The 26,321-nt window shown below is 43.0% G+C and overlaps 1 protein-coding gene across 2 annotated transcripts in view; it reads left to right on the top strand.

Annotated features, from left to right (window-relative positions):
- LOC138964501 (FYVE, RhoGEF and PH domain-containing protein 4-like) overlaps nt 1–26,321 on the top strand; it is a 75,869-nt gene that overhangs the window by 13,248 nt on the left and 36,300 nt on the right. The window contains exon 2 of one of the 2 annotated variants that reach the window (XM_070336475.1): nt 14,591–14,785. In XM_070336475.1, the coding sequence (XP_070192576.1) occupies nt 14,591–14,785 (195 nt within the window). Of the gene's footprint in view, nt 1–14,590; nt 14,786–17,673; nt 18,065–26,321 lie in introns of those variants that run through there. The other variant, XM_070336476.1, reaches the window with a different exon arrangement.

Raw genomic sequence — 26,321 nt, 5'->3', positions numbered from 1 at the left:
TAGCAGTGTTTACTGAAATCAGGAAGTCATCGCGTTTGTTCAGTCAACGTCTCTGGTAGAACTTGGGCGGGGATATAGCTCAGTTGGTAGCGCGCTGGATTTGTATTCAGTTGGCCGCTGTCAGCGCGAGTTCGATCCCAGGTTCGGCGGAAATTTATTTCACAGAGTCAACTTTGTGTGCAGACTCTCTTCGGTGTCCGAACCACCCCCCGTGTATACTACATTGGGTGTGCACGTTAAAGATCCCACGATTGACAAAAGGGTCTTTCCTGGCAAAATTGCTTAGGCACAGTTAATAATTGTCTACCATACCCGTGTGACTTGGAATAAGGCCGTGAAAGGTAAATATGCGCCGACATGGCTGCAATCTACTGGCCGTATAAAATTTCATCTCACACGGCATCACTGCAGAGCGCCTAGAACTGTACCCACGGAATATGCGCGATATAAGCTTCATTGATTGATTGATTGATTGAACTGTAAGGTTATACTGATAGGAAGTGTCCGAAGCTTTTCTTCTAGCGCCAAGCTGTCGTACTTTACATCTCCTGTCTGTCATCATGTCACACTGAATATAGGAGTTTGACCTTTACAAGGGATCTTTCGTAATAGAGTTTGTGTCAGTCAGCTGTCATTAACTTCCGATTGAAAGTCTTCCTCTTTACCAAAGTGATACCTGTTTACCAAATGATGTGTCAAAGGTTATATTCCTGCCGGATGTTGCCCCGGACAAGATTTTTAACTTTTTAAAAGAGATCAAGACTGATTTGTAACAACTTGTTGAAGTACAAAATGTAAAAGTGATGACGTTTTAGAACCTTCTTTTTACAGTGATAGACCTGATTGTAAATAGTTTTAAGCATGGAATTTACCATGTAAAATAAAAAAGGTAACAATTTGCAGCGGTCTGAAATAGTATTAACTGCTGAAGAGACAATATTAAACAATAAAAACCAACCAACCAACCACGTGATGTCCGTGTGTGAACTACTGGAAAAATCATTTGGAGTGTTTATGTTTTGAGGAAACGTGTATGCAGTCTTTTCACTGTTTGTGTTTGTTGAGAGAAACAAGTATAAACGAAATATAAATGAATAAGTACTGAAATATAACGATAGATATATTCGTATTATATTCCTGATATATAGGTAACGCAGTGGTGGTTTTCTTCTGGGCATGTCCATTGTTCAATATGTATCTTCGCTCAAGAATTCGCCACTGTTGGAATGACTAATCAGTAACGTCTTCCTTAGTACCGGACTGGTTGACATGCATGTTTCAGCAGGTCGAACACTAATGATGCAGCTGGTTGAAGGAAGTGGTCTTCACAGACACGCCATATTATGCGAGTTACCCCCCCCCCCTCCCCCGTCTTCCTAAGTCCGACTGGTTGACATGTCTCAGCAGGTCGAACACTAATGATGCAGCTGGTTGAAGGAAGTGGTCTTCACAGACACGCCATATTATGCGAGTTACCCCCCCCCCCCTCCCCCGTCTTCCTAAGTCCGAATGGTTGATATGTCTCAGCAGGTCAGACACTAATGATGCAGCTGGTTGAAGAAAGTGGTCTTCACAGACACACCATATAATTGATTCCCCCCCCTTCCACCTCCTCCCCTCCCTCCCCCCTTCCCCCCCCCCCCCGGCTTCCTAAGTCCGACTGGTTGACATGTCTCAGCAGGTCAGACACCAATGATGCAGCTGGTTGAAGAAAGTGGTCTTCACAGACACACCATATAATTGAGTTGCTCCCCCCCCCTCCCCAAGCCAACTAGTTGTTCAAGCACACTTCTTGCCGCTTTACGCTGTGAAATTAATTATCCCGCCAACATATAGTACACGATCCCTTGTCAACTCCATAGTGTTTTCATTCATCCCTGCTTACAGGTGGGGTTTTCAGTGTGGCCGGGCAGGGAAGACAAGAGATGTCGTTATTCTTTGCAGCTTTGACGGTTCTGCGGTGAGCCGTGTTTTGTAAGGTTTTTGCTTTGACAGAGACCGGTCGACCGGGATGCTGTGATCGCATTATTGGGCTTCTGTTGTTTTATAAGATATCCCCAGTGTAAAAAAGCGTAGAGCATGTGTCTTGACTGAATGGCTGTGTTGTTTTTACGGCTTGGCATGTCAAGTTCACATGCATGATATATGCGTGTGGAAGGAGTGTGAAGTTTTATGCATACACCATAACAAAATCCTGTGCTTTGCATTTGGTAAATAAACTGTTTGACTTGACTTGACTTGACTTCTTTTTGTCGGTCGGTTTTAGGTATGATTTGTTGGCAACAAGGGACAATGGGTACATACTATGATTTGAACCTTCTCAGCTTACATATGCCACAAGCTTGACCTCAGGCCACCCAATTAACTCCATAAGTCCCTGCCACATTGGCAGACCACTCTTCAACCCCGGAAAAAAGGCCGATAATTAATTCCCTTGATAGGAGGAGGCTGCATTTGGTGATTGATTTCCGTCTGATCTCAGACAAAAGGCGGCTTTGGCTGTAGGAGTGAGTTTGGTTGTCTGCGTGTCTGTCTATCAGAGACACCTAGCAGGTTTTAGAAGAAGTACCATGATGTCCGGCTACGGATTATCCGCTAATTGAAAAGGGTGAAAAGGTAACCCATGAAATTCTTGTCGAACTCAGCAAATCTACGGATTATGTTTTCGTGTGTGTGTGTCCAAACTCCTTGTTCGTTGAAAGTCACACCAGCAAAGCTTTCTGGCGGGATGCAACAACACCACTGCACAGAATTTCCCGAGTCAAGCATAGACGTAAATTCATGGTTGTGTCAGTTCAGATTTACCACATAACCAACCATTACTGGAACATGTTAACCTGTAAATGCGTTGCTCTTTGAAAGAACTCAGTTTCATTTTTTTATTTAAAAAAATCTCAAACTCTATTGCTTTTTTGGCGGAAATCATAACAAACATATGACCAGCAGTCACGAACAGCTAAACAGCTGTTCCAGACGGCCTTGCAGTACAAGTTTAGGTTTCACGATAAAGCCTATCGCTGCCTATTACGTACAACATTGTTGTGTTAGAGTCAGAGTTGACTGCTACATAGAATAGCAGTGTCTGTCCTCGGTCCTGCGTTCAGTGGCGGGCTGTCATCAGCGTGATGGATGCCAACCCTTGCCCCGCGCCGTACAGGGGAGGGTGAAACAGAAAGACCCGACGATCTTACAGTCTTTCAGTCTCTCACCACAGTGGTGTGCTTCAGTCAGGGCTGTCACCGTGCTTCTGAGAGCGAGGAACTGTATGTACATGTACAAGGAACACTGCTTTCTTTCCATTCCGTGGATATTCGTGGTGTGGATTTACTTTCAGTTGTGGTTAGGACAGAGTGCAATGTTTTGTGGCCAAGAAAAAGTGCAATGGTTAGAAGGTGTTACTACTGGTTCCAAGTTGTCAGCAGTTCTCTTTGAACAGATATTGCAGGTGCTGGTTACGATTCGGTCAAAGCAAAACGAAGGAGGCTTGCGTTTGGTTCCTGCATACAACCACGTCATGTCTCAAGTAGACACTAGTTCTGGGGACAGAAAAACCAAGTTAGCATTGCGTTTGGCAGCAATCCGTTTAGAACCGACGTTAATGCAACACTTTTTCTCGTGTCATCTTTAGGAGTTTTGATAAACATTTGTGTGGAACAGTTTTGCGAATGGCAATTGTAAATGCTTGGTCTAGAAAAGACTGAGGATTTTTATTTTGAATTCAAAATTCATTCAAAACCGTGCAGAACACAGGCAGATGAAGTCACAGTAAATACTGGTAACGCCAATGCAGTGTTGCAAATACTGTTTTTTAGAGGACTGTTTCTATATTTCTAGTAATTAACAGTCTGCTTTAGATCTTTAATTTGTATATAGCCTATAACCGAAGTAATATATATATATATGTAAATTGCCATTGTTAAAAAAAGAATACAATTAAAACTGTAAAACTAAAGAGGCATGCAAATTGACGAAATCATTACGATAGTACAGAAATGAGCAATGGACAATGTTGAAATTATATGAAAATCAGTCAAATCAGTGCCAACATATAGGGCCTTTAGAACAGTCCTCGTTCTACCTGACCGTAAAGTTCAGTTTCTCACCCACAGACATCGGATAACGAACTAGAACTATCGCTAGAGCTAACAGCAGTCGTGAAGTTCCCTCTGGCCAGAGACTGACTACAACGTCTAGCGAATGACACATTAGTGACTCCAGACGCGGCTCCCCCCCCTTGTACACACTCTTGTCGAGTTCGTCTTGCATCTTACAGCCGTAATTCAATTACGGGGTAGTTAGCTGTCTCGCCTTGTCAGTCACGCTTACACTCACTGTGACAAGCTCTGCGAGGATGTGTCGTCTCAGTCGTGACAGTGTACATGTGACAGTTTTTTTCCCCCTCTCCAGAGTGTCTTAAGATCCGAGCTTCTCTTTTCTGCGTTCGTGGGTTGCAACTCCGACGTGCACTCGTTTTTACACCCCCGGTATAGGGGTGTGTATAGGATTCGGTCGATGTGTTTGTTTGTTTGTTTGTGTGTTTGTGTGTTTGTGTTCGCATATAGATCTCAAGAATGAACGGACCGATCGTCACCAAACTTGGTGAACAGGTTCTATACATTCATGAGACGGTCCTTACAAAAATTGGGACCAGTCAAACACACGGTTAGGGAGTTATTGGTGGATTAAGATTCTACAAGGACTTATAGAGGGACATATTAATGGTCAAAGGGAAAGAACCTTCTCAGTTGGTGGCAGTGAGAATGGGTGCAGTGAGAATGGTTATTTCCCTTTGACCAACGGGGGTGTTTTTCCTACCTCGGAGGAATTTCTTGTTGTATCAGTCTCGACCAGCCAAATAGGTTGAGGGACGTAACAAACAAAACAAAGGAAGATGCTAAGCTCTTATATAGTTTTTGGTTTTATTGCACAAGATTTTAAAAAGTTATTTTTTAACGCATTCTGCCCCCCCCCCCCCCCCCCCCCCCCCCCCCCCCCCCCCCGACATTTCGGCAATCATATTCCGTTTTTGAGGGGAAATCCGAGCTAGCTGTGCATGATGGATAGGTTTGTGTTGGGCACGACACCATAATTATACTGTGGCACATTATTATGTGTTACCTTGATGGACATTTATTTTCTCTTGTCTCGACGTCAGCATTGCGAATGACGTAAGTGTGGATGCGCCATTTGTCATGAGCAGAGAACAGCATGAAGCTGCAATATATACATTGTATTCAGTGTTGTTTGTCGTGACATATTAAGTGGAGACGTTTATCAGCGCTGCTTGTCGCTTAATTCACATACAGTGAGGAGTGTTTCTGTGCCTTGGAAAGAAGCTGGATTTAACCGCTGTATGTAAGTCATGCAGATCAGTTCTATGAAAAACTGAAAAGAAGTCCTCGACGACAGCTCGCGGGTTATTTAGGGCTTTTTTTCTGACGCATTTCTGCATATTTCTGGTATTTCTTTTTCTTATTGTTTCTGGCGCGGTTCTTGTCGATTGGCGTAGTCTTCTGGTATGCATAAAATGAAGAGCTATGATAGCAGAGCTATTTATCAAGATGTGTGCTGTACTCGATGCAGAAATAAGGACACAAAGAAAACACGCCCGCACGCACCCACGCACGCACATACACGCACGCACGCACATACACGCACGCACGCACACACTGCACGCACACACACCGGCTGCACACACACACACACACACACACACACACACACACCAATCAACTACAACAACTTGATCAAATAGTTTTAGGCACAGTCTGATTTTGACAGGGCATTTAAAAGAAGAAATATCGAATAAGTGCTAACGTAAAGCAAGTTCTAAGCCAAAGTCTGCGTCTGGCCTCCGAAAGATTTAGTATAACGATCAGATCATAATGTATCGATTCTGTCACCTTCCCTTGCATGTCCTGGTTTTCACGTCGGTGCGACGCAATTAGGTCACGAACAGAATAGTTCTCTCATTTCAGCCCTCCATTCAAGCGAGGGCATTATTAGGCCCAAAAAAATAGGTCTGTTTACAGTAACATAGGCCCAAAAAATAGGGTCGGTAGGTCGGGATTTTTATTTTTTTAATTTTTTTAAAAAAACCCATATTTTTACGTTATTTTGCTTTTTTTTTTCTTTTTTTTTTTCCCCCAAATGCCAAAAAAGTCTAGGGTCGCGCGAAAAAAATAGGGTCGGTCGGGTTACCGTAAACAGACCTATTTTTGTGTGGCCTTAGTCTCATAATATGACAGCTCTTTCCCCCACTCAATTCATCGTTGCTACGGTTGCATTCATTGTGCTAAAATAAAAAAATACTTTTTGGATTTCTTGCAAGTTTTGAAGATCAACTGTGAAAAACCAAAGAGAGTTATTCCAGTGTGTGGGAAAGACAGACCAGGGAGAGAAACTTAACGAGGTTCGTCAGTACAGCGATAGAAAGAAGTTCGCCTTGAAGTGATTAATGCAATACCATTAGTGAGTTCTAGCTGTGAGTGACACGACAGCGTAATACAGAAATACATGTATATATATCTGAAGGCTGTGAAGTAATACTGACGCTGACACTTACGTCAGCCCGCCACATCATGTAGTACTGTAGGTGTCAAACCCGATCGTGTGATTAACACGAACATTTACTACTGCAGGTGCTACGTCTGATTAGTCACGTACTTCATTAACGATATCTTGCACAACAGACACCATGATAGGACACATTCAAGTCGAACTCCATACTAGCACGTGGTTTGTACGAACTACCCTGGCTCAGTTTTCGTTGCTGAAGTTTGTAAGTGCTGTTGCAAGGTATGTGTACTGTTGTGGTTTCGGGATGAAACATAATATTATATTACAGCACACGCATTAAATTCCAAACATGCACCTGGGTTTGCCAACTCTTTTCGGCTTTTGTCGCTGGTTTTAACCGCTGATGCAAAGTATGCGCACTGTTGCGGGTTTGAGATTCATAATACAGTTTTTTTGCTTTGCTTTTTACCATTGTTGTGAATTTTTTTCTCCAGGGGCGGATTAGGGGGTGGTTATAGGAGTTCCGGACCCCCCCCCCCCCCCCCCCCCCGGCTGTCAAAAAAAAGAGATTTAATACTAACTTTAAAAGAAATAATGAGTGGCTGCTGACACCAGTTGATCATGTTTAAAATCAAGGATAAGCCATAAATTGTTCATAAAATAGCTGTAAAATTAACTGACGTTAAATGCATTCGTTTCGCTGATGGTCAGAAATCACATGTGCACGTCATCACTTTGACGTCACATAGGAGGTTAATTTTGCAGCAGAGCAGGTGCGAGCAGATGGTTTATCGTCAGGTGAATTAAACTTGTAATTTTCAATTAGTCTGCATTTTGAAAATTGTAGTTTAGAGACTGCTGAAGATCAGTATTGGCCAGAGACAAGTGCAATGTAAATTATCTTATTGTGAAGGCAGGCACTAATAGTTTTTCAAGAGCTACGCTTGTTGGGATATATATCTTATCCCATAATATGTTATATATAATATTGTACGATAAGTTAAGCAACAGTTGGGAGCTGCCAAACCGTGTTGCTCGGATGTGTCGATTCGGTCATGTTTGGTTTAGTCATTTGTGTCTTTTTTATTCTGCTGGCTGAAGCTTGAGTGTGGTCATTGGCGTACGTGAAATCATTGTGCTCATTTTTGAAACAAGAAGAAATGAACTATGTGAGGTTTGCGTGGGATTCAGTGCTTGAAATGTGAATGAGAGGAACTAAATCCCTGTACAAAATTGTGTTCATACTGGATTTTTCGGTCCGTGTTAATAAGAGTGGCTCCTGAGGTTCAATATAGCAGCAAACTGTATGTCCTTACTACGAACCGCTGAGTATTTTCTACTCATAATCAAGGACTCCTTTCTTAACATTTCCTCTCACCTTTGATAGGATCATAATTATCGACAGCCACGGGCGGGGATGTAGCTCAGTCGGTAGCGCGCTGGATTTGTATCCAGTTGGCCGCTGTCAGCGTGAGTTCGTCCCCACGTTCGGCGAGACTGAGATTTATTTCTCAGAGTCAACTTTGTGTGCAGACTCTCCTCGGTGTCCGAACACCCCCGTGTGTACACGCAAGCAAAAGACCAAGTGCGCACGAAAAAGATCCTGTAATCCATGTCAGTTCGGTGGGTTATAGAAACACGAAAATACCCAGCATGCTTCCTCCGAAAGCGGCGTATGGCTGCCTAAATGGCGGGGTAAAAACGGTCATACACGTAAAAGCCGTGGGAGTTTCAGCCCACGAACGAACAAACAAATCGACAGCCACAAAGCTGCCAAAAAGGACGACGTGCATGACATGTATGATACCATCGCCACTAAGTCTCCACAACATGTAACAACGATCGATGTTTGCGGCTTGGCCGCATACACGCACTCTTATTTTCAGTTCGTGTAACATTGTCTTATTTCACCTGTTTGGCGCATGACACTATAATAAATTTACTATATATAGATATTATCGCCAGTCTGATTGAGTAGGATGTACTTGCTATCGCCAGGTCGTTGAGTTTTATTTTTAATGGGGTGGGTGGGTGGGGGGGGGGGGGGGTGGTTCCTTAGTGCAGTTAAAATTCAAACAGATAGAGTTTAAAGATGATATTTTTTTCTTTCTACTGCGTTTTCTTCTGCGCTTGTAAGCTACAAACCGCACATGCACTTAATTTTTTTTTTTTTAATTTTTTTTTTTAATTTTTTTTTTTTTTTACACGAGTGGGCATCTGTGAGCAGGGCCGTTTTCCCACTCCATGTGAGCAGCCACACTCCATTTTGGGGGTTGATTTTTATTTTATTCTTTTTATTTTTGCACGAGTGGGGTTCTGTGGGTTCATTGTGTAGGGCCGTTTCATCCTCCATTTAAAGCAGCCTTACTCCGGTTTTCTGTAGATAATGTTTTCTTTCGACTTCAGGTGGCTAATTTAATTATCATTTATGTGACGCACAAGAGTTATTAACTTCCTGTTATGGTTTTGTTCATAATCGGACTGGTTACCTTCCTGAGGTAAATGTGACTCCAGCTGTAGATACTTTATTATTCTGAGGAAATTATATCCAAAAGTTTATTCACTGTGTGTCAGTATCGGTGCCTTTGCAGTGTCGCAACGGAAGGGTTGGTCTCCCAAGAAATAATTGGGTTAGAGCTAGTATCAGGCTTAGAAAAACGAAAGTGTGTTATTGGGTTTGTGTGTCAAACAAATTGCTACTCTATACGGTACGAGGTTAAGTCTTGCTTGCTATGAACACAGAACTTGTATAACAGAAATACAGATGTATTTGCCTTGCAGTTTGTAAAGTTTTGCAAGTCGTAAAACACATGGTGAGTTTGAAGCTGCAACAGTACAATGTTACTTTGTTCCCCCATTTAGATGCAGCACTGAGTTCACAGTTCTTGTCTCATGGAGGGAGAGAATAGGGTATTCTTGTACATCATAATTTCTTCCCATTAAAGGTTACCGACATAAAGAGTTAGTGGTTTTGTTCTTGTTGCAAACTTCATGTAAGATGGCACGCATCAGATAGATAACATATTCTGCCTATTCGCGTTTACAGGATTAGGCTATCTTTCACTGTTAACCTTTTGTTGAAAACACACGCCAGTGACTTGAACTAAGCTGACAGAGCAAGTAAGAATTTCTCTTTGTTTTACTTCTCATTATGTCTTATGTCTTCCTGAAAAAAATCTGCAGCTGGCACAGAACAAATTAAACCACAAAGGTTTTGTTTTTTTAATTTAAAAAAAAAGAAGATTGATGCCTCGTTGGTTATTTATCGGCAAAGAGATTGTTTCTGGAGTAAGAGGTTCTGGGGAAGGGAAGGGAGGGGAGAATACGAAGGAACGACCTAGGAGGATGCTCTGGCCCTGGCAATGTTTTCCCAAACTTATTTCAACTTGAATGCTGAACTGAGAAAATGCAGCGATTAGCAATTTTGAAGGAATTCGCCGAAAATAACTTTTTTTCTTCTAAAACAGGAGCATCAGTAATCAAAAGCAGAATATTGGCTAACCACGGTAATGGAACAAGGATTTAAAATGTTTGCAGAAATGCATACCTGCAGCATTAAGGAGTTAAGAAAGAAGTTTCTCGGTCCGACGTGCGTCGCCTCATTGGACTCATAAACCAAAAACGGCTGCAGGAAAAAAGCGAAACTTTACGAGCCACGACATCCATAAAACTTGTTAGATGAGTCACCAGCGACAAGGTATATGGCACTTGCTAGAGTTAAGTCCTAATTGAGATTAGCCTTATGTGTAAGGTATCAAATCATAATTGAAGGCAGGTGTTTCATATTCCTGCTTTAAATTGCTCTTCCCCAATGCCGTCTTGCTGCTATGTCGTCCATTTTTTTTGAGACAGACAAACACGAAGAAAGAAAGGAAGAAAGAAAACAAACAAATAAGCCAAATTGTGATGCACACAAACAGAGATACTGTATGCCAGAAAGCACAATATCCTGGCCCAGAATCGAACCTTAGGCCAATGAGGGGAGAAACGTATTCACAAGAGCCTGTATAAAAATACCCACCTTACTTTGCTATGTATGAACAGTGGATTGTATGACCGACCCATAGAGAAGTAAAGTAAGGTAATGTAGGACCTATAGTGGTCATGACAAATAGCCGCACCAGATACTCGGCTCCAAACCCCTGCAGTTGGGACTTCACCAATGTTGAGTGTGTCAGAACAGCCTTTTGCACCCTACCCTCTCCTCCCCTGCCACTACCGTATTTCCTGCCCTTGTAGGCTTATGTTTTTGAACCTGCATACGATATAAATGTTCGTGAAATGTTGCACGGTCGCCACCCAGTAATTCAACAAACCATTGTGATGAAAAGTGCAAAGGGGACCGTGGTTTTGCACCCTCGCTCATCAGTTTGAATGTCAACCCCCATTGTTTCAGCCCGCCACACTCTGACGTGCTGTTCGACGTCACTCCGTTATGTACAGCACCACTACAGGCGTTATGTACAGCAAATACGCGAGGGGTTCCTATATTGGGCATATTCTTATACTGAGCCACTCCTTTTGTGTTATGACAAACAATACAGGAACATTGTACCGTTACGTGCGAAAGTATGTTTAATTTTTTTAAACTTTTTTAATTTTCTTTAATAAAAAATAAATGTATGTTGATTTGTAAAAGTATTGAGTGTTGACTCATTCTAATGTTACTTCTTAATCGTCTTGTTGAAATCTGCATTATAATCTTAAAGACAGGTGTGGTCGGAACTGCTTTCCCTTTAAAGTTAGGGTACCCTATATGTGGCCATTTCTGCGAAAACAATCACTGTGGTCAAACTTATTGTTAAATGCATCCTAAGACTGTTTTTCGTAATCTAAATATATTTTATAATGTGCTATCACTTATACTTCCTTGAACATTAGAAATTCAGCTTGAAGTGGGAGTCAGTGAGCTCAAAAAAGTTTGTAGGCTATACATTTTGCTCCAACTTTGACACCGCGTTTCTCCAATCAGAGGCTTCAGTCAACAGTGTCCAACTTTGACACCGCGTTTCTCCAATCAGAGGCTTCAGTCAACAGTGTCCAACTTTGACACCGCGTTTCTCCAATCAGAGGCTTCAGTCAACAGTGTCCAACTTTGACACCGCGTTTCTCCAATCAGAGGCTTCAGTCAACAGTGTCCAACTTTGACACCGCGTTTCTCCAATCAGAGGCTTCAGTCAACAGTGTCCAACAAAAAGGAAAGAGGGGATGCTTTATGTCCTACCAAGATATGGGTTCTATGATTCAAGTTTTACGCCCTCACGGCTTTTGACGACATACACAAGTGTATGCGTGTTTAGGTGGTATCAGCCATCTGCACTTATGGCAGAATGACCGAGGTCTTTTTCGTGCCATTGTTGTGACTGACACGGGGGTGGGACATGGCTTCCGTCTCTGGGTCTGCACATAAAGTTGACCCGTGTCCGCCCCGGCCCGAATTCGAACATGCGACCTTCTGATCCCCATAAAGTGTCCAAAGTTGCATAAATGGCCATATATATATAGGATCTAGGACCCTCTCCCCTACATTTGTAACACAAGCCAAAGCATCGTGTGTCCTTTTGTTGAAAGGTCATGTGCTTGTGACGGTTGACTGCGGCTTAGTGGTGCTGTCAGCTCTGAGTGCCGTGTTTAAGCTTACGCTTCATTGTTTTTGGAAAGATGCATCCTTGTGTAGACATACATCCTGCTTGAATGTCAATGTGAATATTGTGTGCAGTAGCCTAACCCAAGGAGACAAAACAGAACACCGGGCGGCTTAACAGTGGAGTGTAAAATAATTAAATTCTTTGAAAGCAGTGTGAAATAAACGAAAGAAACACATCAAGTTTTTGTAATAGTTCTTCGTGAGATATTTCAAATGACTAAATTCTTCGAAAGCGGTGGGACAACTATGAAATAACCACATGCTTTGAAGTGTGAAATATATAAAACAAACTCTTCGAAGTTAGGCTGGTTTTAGCGTGTGTATAGCTGGAATTTGTATTCACACATGATGAAGCTACTCATGTTCATTCGCAAAGAATCCGCACTAAATGCAGCACCATAGTTGGCGCCGTCCAATCACTGGGAGATATTGTTCTTGAAATGGTCACGATTGGATAATAGGAACAATGCCACGTACAATGGTGTTATTCCATTGGATGCAACTTGCGAATGTGAAAGTGATGTGCAATGCGATGGGACTAAAGATTCAGTGGAGTGTTTCATGACAAATGTGACGTCATGTGTTTTCGACGTCAGCTTTTTTCGTGTGGGAGTAAATACAACACAGGCAAGTTTATACTGTTATGATTCTTTACGATGTTTTTGCAGCAATATTAAGAATACACACACACACACACACACACATACATACACCCCCCTCTCTCTCTCTCTCTATCTCTCGCACACACATACACACAGTCACACACACACACATACACACACACACACACACGCACGCACGCATGCACGCACGCACACACACACACACACACACATACACACACACACTCACACACTCACCGACTTTTTAACTAACAGGTCATCAACGCATTTCCGTACACGCGGAACACCGTGTGTGTACAATTATGTGGGCGTTTTGTTTATAATAATGTAGGGTGAAAGATAGAGCAATGTTTCTACAATGAACAGACAATGTATATAGAGTCTTTGGGCAGAGAGGCGGCACAAGACAGGTGATTACGTTAAAAAGTATTTTGGTCGCTGATTTACAAAACACCCCATACGTTGCGTACTCAACTTTACCTCAGCTGTTTAGGTAGTGCACACTTCCCGATTCCTGTGAAGGCTTTGTTTGGGAGTAACCAGTGCTAGGATCAGACAACCTGCGGGTTTCCGACTTTAATTTATAGGTGCTCTCCGAAAGTCTGTCTTTCTTTGTGTGTGTGTGTGTCGTTCGAGAAATCAATTTACTATGTCAACAAATCCAATGAATACAGGTAAGCGCGTTTTGAATGCAAGGGGGGGTAACAAAGACAGGACGCGATAGGTTTATTTAGTTCGCTCTGTTCTCCCTTTCATAATAAATTGCGGTCTCACAGTCAAGAGCATTATTTTTGTTGCTTGCTTTAGTCCATCGTCCGGTGTGTGTGTATGTGTGTACATTTAAAAAAGTTTACACTCAACAGCACAATTGATATCGTGACACTTGAAACTTAGTGGAAGGATGAGGCGTAAGCCACCGCAGGGGCGGATCGGCATCATTTTTAGGGGGGGGGGGGGGGGGGGGGGGGGGGTTCCAAATTTCTTTTAGCGGGACAATTCGTTTAGTTGAGGGCGCGAAGCGTTCGAACCTTCTAGGGAGGGTCCGGGAAAATGTTGATAAAAACAAGGAAAATGGAGCAATTTGGTGCAATCTGAGTCAAGAAACTTCCCCTAAAACACCTTCCAAAACGGTTTTTTTAGGCTGGGGGGGGGGGGGGGGGGGGGGGGGTAATGGACAGTTTCAAAAGAGAAAACAAAATACTGTCTAATCAGAGAGAGAGAGAGACTGAGAGAGAGAGAGAGAGAGAGAGAGAGAGAGAGAGAGAGAGAGAGAGAGAGAGAGAGAGAGAGAGAGAGAGAGAGAGAGAGAGAGAATGAGAATGACGATTCTTTATTTGCCGAGGGTAACAAGAATAACCATAGATATGCTTTTTTGCATCTGGCCCTCACCCTAAAGAGGGACTAATTTACTACTACAACTACTACTCAGTAAAAACTCATTACATGAATATATAGCCTACATAGTGGGGATTTTTTAAATAAAGAAAACCCCGTAGGCCTAAGTTTATGTACATGAAGCATATTAATATATAGAAACATTGAAATTAAAAATGAAGTGTTCAAGACTAGATGCAAAGCAATAAAGAGCAAAATAAATACGAATTCGGCACACTTTAGAGGCGGATAGAGAGGCCGCTTTGAAACAAGTTCACAACTTGGAACTCGCGGCTGAAGTTTTCTTAGCCGCTGACAGGTGCCTGTGCTAAGTAGTAAGAGATGAGGTAAACTTGCAAGCAGTTGCACATAATTAGCTTGTTAATTCCGAAAGTACGTTCAAGTTCATTGACATTTTCATTCACAGGCGACAACGACGGATTTCCAATCGCAGCCGACGACGAGGAAATCCGCAACTTCGACAACGAAGTGTTCAGCGGAGATGCCCGAAAGGCAGTCAGCGATGCCGGGGTCGAGGTCGTCAAACGACGGAAGTCAAGGTCGAAGTCTTTATCTGAGGTGGCTGCGCTCGCAAAACTTTGGAAACTTCCACATGTACCAAGTAAGTGTACTTTTGATTGTTACAGTTGATCGCCTGTTGATTTGCGCAGGGCAAAACCTGGAAATGCATGTGTGTTTTTGTTCGGGAAATTACTGTGGCTGAAACAATTTTGAGATGTTCTGTTCCGCGCTTGATAGGGGGGTCGCGTGCTTCCTCATTTACCCCGTTGTTCGCTCAGTGGCTGCAGGTTGTGGGAGTTGTCGAACTTGCGTCGTCTGCTCTCTCTCTCTCTCTCTCTCTCTCTCTCTCTCTCTCTCTCTCTCTCTCTCTCTCTCTTTCTCTCTCTCTCTTTCTCTGTCTTGCACGATAGTGTTGTAATATATATATATATATATATATATATGTGTGTGTGTCTGTGTGTGTGTGTGTAAGTGTGTGTGTATTTTTGTGTGTGCACATGTGTTTGTGTGTGTGTGTGTGGGTGCTTACTGCCAAGCGAAATATGTTCCTGTTGATGCAGAACATCAACTTTGTCAATATTTATAGAATATTTATAAATGTCATGACGTCAAAATGTCACAATGTAATTTATTTATAAACCTACAACAGCATCCCCCGAGGACATGAGGTATGAAACACATGACTTTAATGTTACACTTACAGTTACAGAGAGAAAGGGAGTCAATGACCAGTATACAGTCTTGAGTTGAGTGTTTGAAAATGCCTGAGCCTGAAGGCGGGTGTGACTTACACCTCTTGGTATCAGTTTGTCTTAGAGATGAGGACGACAGTTGGCCAGATGGCCAGAATAGCGCGCTGCATTTTCCTGCATAGAACTTAGGCGCGTCTCCCGCGACGGTGCCTGAGCTAAAAATTGGCGGGCACTGCTCACAGGCCGGCACATGGCACTGAAAACATTCCCCGTCCCTTCACCTCTCTCGCCACCATCCGCCCTACCCTTGGTCTCATGCCTGTATAGTATTGTTAACTAGCATTAGAGTGGTACCTCCCTTAACGAACCCTCTATTTTACGGCTCCCTCAAACTTATGACCCATTTTTCTGTGACGGATTATTTTTCCTTATATTTCTTAGTCCTTCTTACCTCTATATTAATTATATATAATGTCTCCCTCTCTGTTAAGATGTGACAGGGGAGGCTACCGCTCCTTTCACAACGAACTCTGCACCCGGGTTGTTGGCCTTTAAAGTCAACACCTGTGGTTTGTAGAGTTCTGTTTGTGATGGGGTCTGGTGGTTTCCGATTGTCTGTATGTTCATGGAAACCTTCGGGTTTGCATAACAGTTTTTATAGGGCTAAGAAATTAGCCCTAACATTTTCAATCCTGTTTGATTGCACTTCGCTTCCCGAGGTGATCGTAGTGTTTTGGCACACGGTTACATCTGGCGCTTGCGAGCAGGGATGGGACTCGGCATGATATGTTCAGGTAATGGCATAATATGACCACTGAACATTTTCGTGCTGTTCCCATTCTGCGAACTTGGGATGGACAGTGGTCTCCCGGTTCGGAACTTCGGGACGAAGTTCATTTCAAACGGGGGCGATTGTGACAGGGGAGGCTACCGCTCCTGTCACAACGGACTCTGCACCCGGGTTGTTGGCCTTTAAAGTCAACACCTGTGGTTTGTAGAGTTCTGTTTGTGATGGGGTCTGGTGGTTTTCGATTGTCTGTATGTTCATGGAAACCTTCGGGTTTGCATAACAGTTTTTATAGGGCTAAGAAATTAGCCCTAACATTTTCAATCCTGTTTGATTGCACTTCGCTTCCCGAGGTGATCGTATTGTTTCGGCACACGGTTACAAGACATATATGACCGACCAGTAGCGAACCTTTTACGACTTTTCCTGGCCCCCATAATGAGTTTTGTTTTCTCAACTTCATCTCCAGTCGAGTCAGTACGCGGAACGGACGTGAAAACTTGCTGAAATCTTTTCAAATACTGTTTTCTAAAATCGCTCGATCAGGAGACAGGAAATCAAGAAGTCTTCAGTTAGTCTAACCTACCTCTCCTAGTAAAAAGTGGTTTTTTTTGTGGACAGGATGTGTATGTGCTACACTGCTTAGTTTAAGCAGTTGCCATGACAATATCTTTAGTTTCAGCGGAACTTACACCGCTGGCTTCAAAAGTATACTATTATGAGTGTTTGCGTTGTTTACATTGGCAGCAATTTTCAACCAAACTTGTTCTAACAAAAATCGCTGGAAAGTTGATAGTAAATCCACCATGTGAATAGGACGTTATTCTGCGTCAGCTATTTAAGGAGTTGATTTAGATTTGATTTTCACGCGACGGCATGTTGCAGGATACACGTTTCCGCCTGACTCTTGGTGCTAGTTAATGAATTAATCTAGTCAATCTTCTAATGACGGAAATAAGCACTTGAAATAAATGAGGATGGTATCTTCATGCACGATCAGTTGTATTTTCCTTGAATATCTCTGATGTTTGTAAGATGAAAGGTGTGTGACTGTGTATGTGTGTGTGTGTGTGTGTGTGTGTGTGTGTGTGTGTGTGTGTGTGTGTGTACCGAAACTTTCAGAAGTGTAGAGCAAACAGGAAAAGGGATTTGATCTCATTCAGGGACAAGAGTGTGTAACATACATGTGTTTTCATACAAATACTGTCAATTAGTGGATGATGAGGAAAATGTTTTTGAACTATAGTGTTTCGGGCACAAAAAGGACGGATGCAGGAAACTTTCATCAGTCACGACAACTTTATAACCGGTTTGTATAATGAAAAGGGTATACATGTACCAGGAATAGAAAAGCAACTTCGTTTAACCAACAATTATTTTCCAGTAATTCAATTGTTCTACTGAACTGAAAATAGTACATCGCTGTTGTACAGGATTTTCCTTGTGGCCTACATTAAGTCTTAATGCGCTGCTGGCCCCAAGAGGTCTGACTCCAAAACGTTTTGAATTGTCATGAGTCAAATTAACTTCCTGGTGTCTTAAGAGCTGGTTGGTGTCATCTGATTACTCTTCCTTGTGCCAGGTTAGTAGTGGCTATTGCTTGTTTTCAGCAAGCTGTTTGCTTTCAGTTTTTTCAGACAGTGACACTGTTTGTTTTGCCCCAACTGTGGCGTTTGGGCAGCTCGTTTTAAGAAGATTATCTGTTTGAGGCAGACGGGGAGAGGAGGGCTTGTGACCACAACTGTATTTGGCTTTTTGAAGTTAAAAGTGTTGATGTAGTTGGGGCCAAGCAAGCTCGATCTTCACAGGGAAAGTCGTTCTGAAGTTTGTTGCATGGTTGTTGGCACCGTTTTGCTGAGGTTAACCTAACAGATGGATCCCTCTCAGATGGACGACTCTTGTAAGTTTATTTCTGTTTGCTTTCATTGACATTGTGCTTTATTATGGATGGACATTTTGTAATCTCCGTCTTGTCTGTTGTACTTATGTGTCCTTCTGTCCATCCAACCTTCTTGTCTGTCAAACAGTCTTCCCGTCTTTTTGTCTGTTCATCTCTTGCTCATTGACAGTTTTTTCCTTATATATAATTTGATTTTTATGATTGTTTTCTCCCCTCATCCCCCCTCCCCCCTCTCTCTCTCTCTTTCTCTCTCTCTTTCTCTCTCTCTCTCTCTCTCTCTCTCTCTCTCTCTCTAATCTCTCTCATCTCTCTCTCAGTCTTGTTGTTTTTCCAGTCTGTGCGTCTATCTGTTTGCTTTGTTTATTCGTACATATAATAGCTGTAAAACTGATGTTTTTGTTTCAGCTGTAGTAATTAGAACATGTTGTAAGACTAGGCTGAGCCTATAGAACCTCTATCCTTATGTATTAAAGATTAATCTCTCTCTCTCTCTCTCTCTCTCTCTCTCTCTCTCTCTCTCTCTCTCTCTCTCTCTCTCTCTCTCTCTCTCTCTCTCTCTTTTGGGATGGTAAATCAACCTTTGCAGACAAGTGCATATCGTGGAGAAATGAACTTACTATTTTGCACAGTGTACCAGATTGTCCTTGATATCATTGCTCTTCCTGTTCCTTTTCTGTCTTTCTCACAATCTTGATTAGAGTGCCACTTAAATATTTATAACAACCCAGAAGTGAAACGAGCCGGGTTACTGTGGCACCCCTCTCTTAAAACCACACACAATCTGAGAATAGCAGGCCTTAAAAAGGAGGGATTCTCAGAATGGAGACAGAATTATTATTATATTATTCTGAGAATATGAACAGAAAGTCTGCAAAAGTTAGGTCTTACAAAGGATTTGTCCTAAGAGAGGGATTCCACTGTATCGCAAGTGAATATTTTCAGTCACATGGAAGTCCCATTCATGAATTGCCTGTGAAAAGGAACTTTGTATGATTCAACCAACGCACACACGGGCACGCACGCACGCACGCATACACGCGGCACGCACGGCTACACAAACACACACACAAACGCCCACACACAAAATGTCATCAAGGAGCAACCTCTTAGACCGGTAAACACAGCAATATTCTGCCTGTAAGACACGACAGGACACCAGTGATGATATTCTGCAGTGGTGTTTACCGTATGTCACGTTTTCGTGTTGTGACAGACAAAATAGACTAGCAGTCGGTTCACTCGCTGTAGTGTGTGTGTGTCTGTGTGTGTGTGTGTTTGTGTGTGTTTGAGTGTGAGTGTGTGTGTGCGTGCGTGCGTGCGTGCGTGTGTGTGTTGTCACGTGTGCGGTAAGATGAGTCTTTCCTTAGACTTGTGACACACTTTTTTTTGTTCAATGAAGAGCGGTACTAGGCAGAGGATTTTGTAGCTGCCTCTTGTATTAAACCGAAGGCACAGGACACAGTTTTCGTTGGCAAATGGAGACTATAAGAGTCTCTCTAGTTTTGGTGTAGAGTGAAACATCCCATTTAAGTCCTGGAAAAAAGAAGAAGAGAAAATCAGGCATATACAGTAGCCGTAGAAATTGAAGTATTTCTAGAGGTTATAGACAGAAAGCTGGGTCTTGAAAGAGTAGTCTTGAAGGGGGTAAGGGGGGGGGGGGGAGTTGGGGGGATGGGGGGGGACGGGGATTCTTATTGAAGTAATACTATAGGAAACCCCAACCCACGTCTTTAACACCAAACCAGTTTCTTATACCTGTGCATTCTGATAATCTTCATTCCACGACTATCGCCAATTGTCTCTCTGACCGGACGCGACAGTCCTACGCGAATCTATCTAAACCAGAATACAGAATGATCTCCCATATATATATGTTGTTCACGAGCAGTGTTCGCGAGACGAACATGATTGCAGATTGGCCGACTTCGACAGTGATCTCCGTTCTGTTCTTCACAGTTATGATAAAGACATCGTTCTAAGGTCAAAACAAGTCGAAATTTTGGGACTGCTACCGGAAGGAGACCGTAATATATGGTTGCATCACTGTCAAAAAAATCGTCTGCTCCAGCGAGCGCCGAAACCAAACGGTTGATTATCACGTGACACTTATGCCATATTTAGAGTTGTTTGCACAGTAAATACATCCGCGAAAAATAGCTCGCTTGAAACTGTCTACAATAAAAATTCCTCTGTAATTTAAAAATTACAAAACACCATGAAAAATCATTATCGACGATCGCGAATCTGCTTACATCCATAACACATTACAAAAAAGCTCTAAATATGTTTAACAAAAATCGGTTTCCTTGCCAGACAAGGAAACTCAAGGCATCCTGTCAGGGAGAGAATGAGCCGAACTCATTTTGACCTGAGGTCAGGATGATACCTGTGTAGTGAACGAAGGGGCTGCGCCCCCATCCGCCCCACCACCACCACTCCACCCCCTTTCCGTCCCGCCAGACAAGACTGAATCATGTGTCTGTGGGTCTTATTGCGAATACATAGATCTACTAATCTCTTCTCCCGCTAGTCGCACAAGGAGCTAATCTTCCCTACTTCGTCTACTCTTACTTTGCCAACGCCGGGTTTGTGTTGTCCAGAAGGCATCTACACTGATACCATACATGTATACCAAGACTAAGCGGTAACCCCAAAAGCATGCAGGTATTTTCCAATGTGTGTGATTTTATGGTGAGGATGATCTGACCACAGGCGGAAGGTATCGTCCACTGGACTACTACTATCACAGAAAATCTTTCTGTGATAGTAGTAGTCCAGTGGACGGTACCTTCCGCCTGTGATCTGACTGGCTTTCTCTGTGTGGTTGGGTGGGGTGGGGGTGCGCTTGTAGACTTTTTTTTTAACGAAATGTCAGCCTAATATAGTGTCAGTATACTTCCGAAAGACAGCTTTATCCTGTCTTTTTGTGATGCATGAAGTTTGTGACTAGCTTAGCGAATGCGCACCGTTCCCCCTCACCCCCATTCCCCACCCGCACCAACCCACCTCTCTCACCCCTTCAGAGAGAGAGATAAAGAGATGGGGGGGGGGGGGGGGGGGATTGAAGGTGCAATGACATCATCACGGCTTTGTTCTTGGTGCGATGCATGCACAATTATCCGACCAGCTGTCCGGCACAACATGCATTGTTCATCACAGGCTTAGTAAAAAGCTTGAAATCAAAATGTGAAGCGAATACGGCGGCAACTGACGTCAGAGAAAAGAATCAAGAGATGTAATTATTCTGAAGCATAACGTAAACGAAATGCCCGAAGACATTCTCAAGGCAAAGGAAATGCATGCAACGTAAAATTTTGGAGAAAATGTAATGCTTGTCACTTGCAGAAGTCGAGGTTTCGTTCACGCTTTGTTTTGAACAACTTTTTATGTATGATCATAGTTCATACTGGCAACTACTGTGTGCATTGCACGTTCCTGTTTGTCTGCATTTTTGACCTGGCACTTCTTTTTTCATAGTGACACTTCTCTGCAGGGGGGGGGGGGGGGGTGACATTCTCTCTCTCTCTCTCCTCCCTCTCTCTCTCCTCTCTCTCTCTCTCTCTCTTCTCTCTCTCTCTCTCTCTCTCTCTCTCTCTCTCTCTCTCTCTCTCTCTCTCTCTCTCTCTCTCTCTCTCTCTTTGCGTGTGTCACTCCCCGACAGGCAACTTGTATACCCCATGCATGAGAAGTCTGTGTTTATGCCAGAAGTTTGCTGGATTTGTCTGGTGTTGTTCCTGTGAGCATTTTATCGCCGCCTTTTCCATATATACATACATAGTTTGGAAAGAGAGTGTGGGTGGGGGTGGGATGGAGAACTGAATACCAACGACAGTTTTTTTTGGTTTTTTTGCTGGCAAGCGTCACTGACGATTCCTCATTCCCTGTATTTCACGCAATTGTTTTTTAACCCCATAACGCTTGTAACAGGTTGCTCTTGGCATAGAAAATTGTTCTTTTTACCTGCATTCTCACACACGCACGCGCGCGCGCGCACACACACGCACGCGCGCGCGCGCACACACAAACACGCATGCACGCACACACTGATACACACACACACGCACGCACCCACCCACCCACACACACACTAACACACACACACACACACAAGAGGGAGGAGGAAGGGTGCTGCAGCGATTGATCAATCACCGGCACCAGCTAGCACAATGAATAATTCAATGGAACATTTGGTGCAATGTCCTCTTCTCATGGGACTGGACTTAATTGTATGCTAATTTGGAAAATTGGAGCAAAACTTCTCTTGGAATTGTCTCCAGAGTCACACTGACGAACACACGTAGGTAGACACCAATGTGCGGAGACAGAGAGAGAGAGAGAGAGAGAGAGAGAGAGAGAGAGAGAGAGAGAGAGACAGACAGACAGAGAGACAGACAGACAGACAGACAGACACTAACATGCACACACAGGCAGACACACACACACACACACACACACACACACACACACACACACACAAATTCACGTACGAAAGTATATCGCACCCTGATTGCCTCAGAGCTTTTGACGCAGACATACAAGAAGAGGCTAAGCCTAAAATTAATGCCTGTCAGCTTGCATGTAACAGTGAAACCTACTGCTCAGCCGGTCTCGCCCTCCAAATTAACCTTCACCTCTGTCCTCAGCCTTCTTCCTCCTATTTCGCGGTGACCACAGCTTACCATTACGTGTCTCACTAACCCTTGTCACACGCTTCAGTGGACCCCTGCTATGTCCTCGCGGGACAGATATCCCCATACCTCACCCCAGGTCACTTGCCATAAATCTTCACGCTCCCCTACTGTGTACCCCAGGTGACCCAACATTGGGCGTGGACTCTCAGCAGTGGTATAACCTATGACGGCTTACTAGTGCCAAAACCTCATAATTGTAATTATCAAGGGAAAATTAGTAATTTTCCCTTGATAATTACCATTTTCACGTGTTTATTACTAATTTTCCCGGGAAAATTACTAATTTTCCCGGAATAATTACTAACTTTCACCTGTTAATTACTAATTTTTAGTTTTGGCTCACTTCCTGACGGATTGCTAGTGCCAAAACTAAAAATTAGTCATTTTCCCGTGAAAATGAGTAACTAGCAGGTGAAAACAATAACTGACAGCGTTAATTAGTAATTATCACGTGATAATGGGTAACCCCAGGTTTTGGCACTAGTAAGCCGTCACAGGGCTTACTAGTGCCAAAACTTCATAATTGTAATTATCAAGGGAAAATGACTAATTTTCCCTTGATAATTACCATTTTCACGTGTTAATTACTAATTTTCCTGGGAAAATGACTAACTTTCACCTGTTAATTACTAATTTTTAGTTTTGGCTCACTTCCTGACGGATTGCTAGTGCCAAAACTAAAAATTAGTGATTTTCCCATGAAAATTACTAATGATCCCATGAAAATTACTAATTATCCCGTGAAAATGAGTAACTAACGAGTGAAAACAGTAACTGACAGCGTTAATTAGTAATTATCACGTGATAATGGGTAACCCCAGGTTTTGGCACTAGTAAGCCGTCATAATAACCCTTTCGCAGGCTTGTCCCCACTATTGAAGTGGAGGTAACAGTTTTGTTCGGAGATTTTTATGCTGGGCTGTTTTGTTTCTTTGTGTTTGGCACTGCATGGACATGCTTGTCCTGTTTTGTTTGTTTGTGGAGCATACGTAGGAGGTGATTGGGTTGATGGGATATTATTGCAGTGGTTGTTTTGTCTGTTGGTGAAGCATAACTATTTGGGTTTATGGAATAGTCTTGCAGTGGTAGTCTTGTTTGTTTGTGAAGCAAAGGTAGTTGGGTTCATGGGGATAGTCGTGTACTGTAGTAGATTGTCTTGTTTGTTTGGGAAGCTGGATCGTTTCGTGCCTGGGATAGGTGTACTGAATCTGTATCGTGCTGACAGCAAGTAATTACTGTAAGAATCACCGCCTTAGCTTAATTGCTGGATCTTTTGTTCCATGATAGTTGTGCCAGACACTGAATAGCAATCTGTATAGATCATTACACTGACTGACCTAGGGAGGACACAGGGGAACGTAGAGGAGGGGGTGGTGGTGGTGGTGGTGGTGGTTTTGGGTGTGTGTGTGGGGGGGGGGGGGGTGGACAACGGTGACAGTCGTACAGTGTGGGATGACCCCAGGCCGCATTACGTCTCATCAGTTATTAGATCTACCGGTTGGCACGAGATGCGGTGTTACACTCCGTCTGACAGATGTAGGAGGAATGAAGGGAATGTTGACAAATGAATTGCATATGAATGAATAGTCGGCCTTGTGGATGTTTGTACTTACTCCCCCTCCCGCCCGACCGACACCCTCTTCTTTTTTCTCCTCTGTAGATTCTTCTGTTTTCGTTCAGTTCCCCATCCCCATTTCTTCAATTTGTTTTTCTGGTTTATTTTTGTTATGTCCACCGTTATGAAAATGTGTGTAATTTAGTATTGTTCTGGCCACGTAATAATTATAAGCTTTTGCTTGAGTGCGTGTCTTGTGCGTGTCCTAGTTGTATGTTTTGAATTGTTTCATGCCAAGAATTCTGAATAAAATATTGTTTAAACCATTTGCATGTTGATGTGTAGGAACCTACCATGTCGGGAGAGAGTGAGTAAACGTTAATGCCTTCAGAAACGTTTGCTGTTATTTGTAACGACCCAAAAGTAGTACATGTTAAAGTAACAGAAGAGCTTGAGAAGGATTTATTATCTTTAGTATAAACGGGCGGAATATGTGGATTTTGCTTCGCGGTGCCTTTTGGATGGGTAATCTGTGAATTGTGGCAGCACCAATATTGTCTTTTGCGATTGTTTTTGATTAAAATGCACGGGTAAAGGGTAAAGGCTAGCTTCTTGTGGTTTGTCCACGAGAGAGAGAGAGAGAGAGAGAGAGAGAGAGAGAGACAGACAGACAGACAGACAGACAGACAGACAGAGCGAGCGAGAGCAAGAGAGAGAGAGAAAGAGAGCCTGAGGACCAGACAAGACAAGAAAAGAGAGCTAGAGAGAAAGAGAGAAATCAATAGAGAGCTTTGTCTTGCCCGGCTCGGACCAATCTCTCGCTGCCAGCTTTCTCCCCCTGCCATCTTGCTGACGTGGCACTGAACCACTGGACACTATAATATTGCCTTGCTGTGTGTGACTCACAGTTTGGGATGTAATTAGGCTCGTTCGTGGAACCCCGTCAAAATACCAGGGATTAAGACAAAAAGGCGTTGATTGCGACTTCAAGAAGCCGTCTAATGCTCCTCCCCTTTCCCGAAGCTCAAAGCGCATTAAAAGAATCTTTACTGCTTCAACGGCACACAGAAAGCTAGGGTGAGAGTGGGTTAGGGGGGGGGGGGGGGGGGGGACAGGAGAATCTCTAATTGAACATATTTTAAGCATTTCGATTTTCGCAAGAAAATGAGGCAACATTCAAAAATGTGTTTAGATTAGGTTTGTCATTTGTGCGTTTAGATGATTGATTTGTTTTGTCTTGGCTACACAACCTTACAGGGACACAGAGAGTCATGTCAGTCCTTCGCGATCGCTGTTGGTTATATGTTAAAAGCAGGGTAAGCCTTAAAGCCCCAGTCCGTCTCAAATGGTTTACAGAACGATTTAAATCTTCTCATGAAAAAAGCAGTTCTAACCTTATATTATCGAACACTCTTGCAATAGCATTTTATTGCATTAAATGACACAGTTCGTTTGAATGGCTATTTAGCTCGCGTAAACCACACACCTGTTTTTGTGCTTTATCTTACCCCTGAGCCATATTGAACCCGTGTGATCCACTTTCCGTTTTTTCTCACAATTTAGTAGTCAGTTTGTGATTTCAATGCGACTCGCTGTATGTGCAATAGCACATATGAATCTAAAACCCAACAAACGGCTGCGAGTCACACGAACTTATCGGCGACGGTTGGCTTCTGTAAGAGCAAGCGCTATGTAGAAAATGCGTCTACTACGAGAACCCCGACCTTGAGTGACCCTGCTTCCGGGCTATCTTTTTTTTTTTAACTTTCAAAACTTCGTATTGTTCTGATCTTGTCTTGATGAAAAAAGAATTCTTTTATGATGTAAGAATGTTTGTGTAACAAGCTGTCAATTTATTATTTAGATTTTAAAAGTTAGGTCTAGCGCCAACCGCGCCGTCCGATTATCTGATCAGACAATCCGCAAAAATAAATTCTTTGAAAATTGCTCGCTCTTTACGTGGGGCACCTAGGATGTTCTCAAGCGGTGAGTGTTTAAACGAAAGGGTGTT

The sequence above is a fragment of the Littorina saxatilis genome, linkage group LG4, assembly GCF_037325665.1.
Source record: "Littorina saxatilis isolate snail1 linkage group LG4, US_GU_Lsax_2.0, whole genome shotgun sequence".
Lineage (NCBI taxonomy): Eukaryota > Metazoa > Mollusca > Gastropoda > Littorinimorpha > Littorinidae > Littorina > Littorina saxatilis.
Note: the sequence above shows the minus strand (reverse complement) of the source record. Positions and strands in the feature narration are given on the sequence as shown.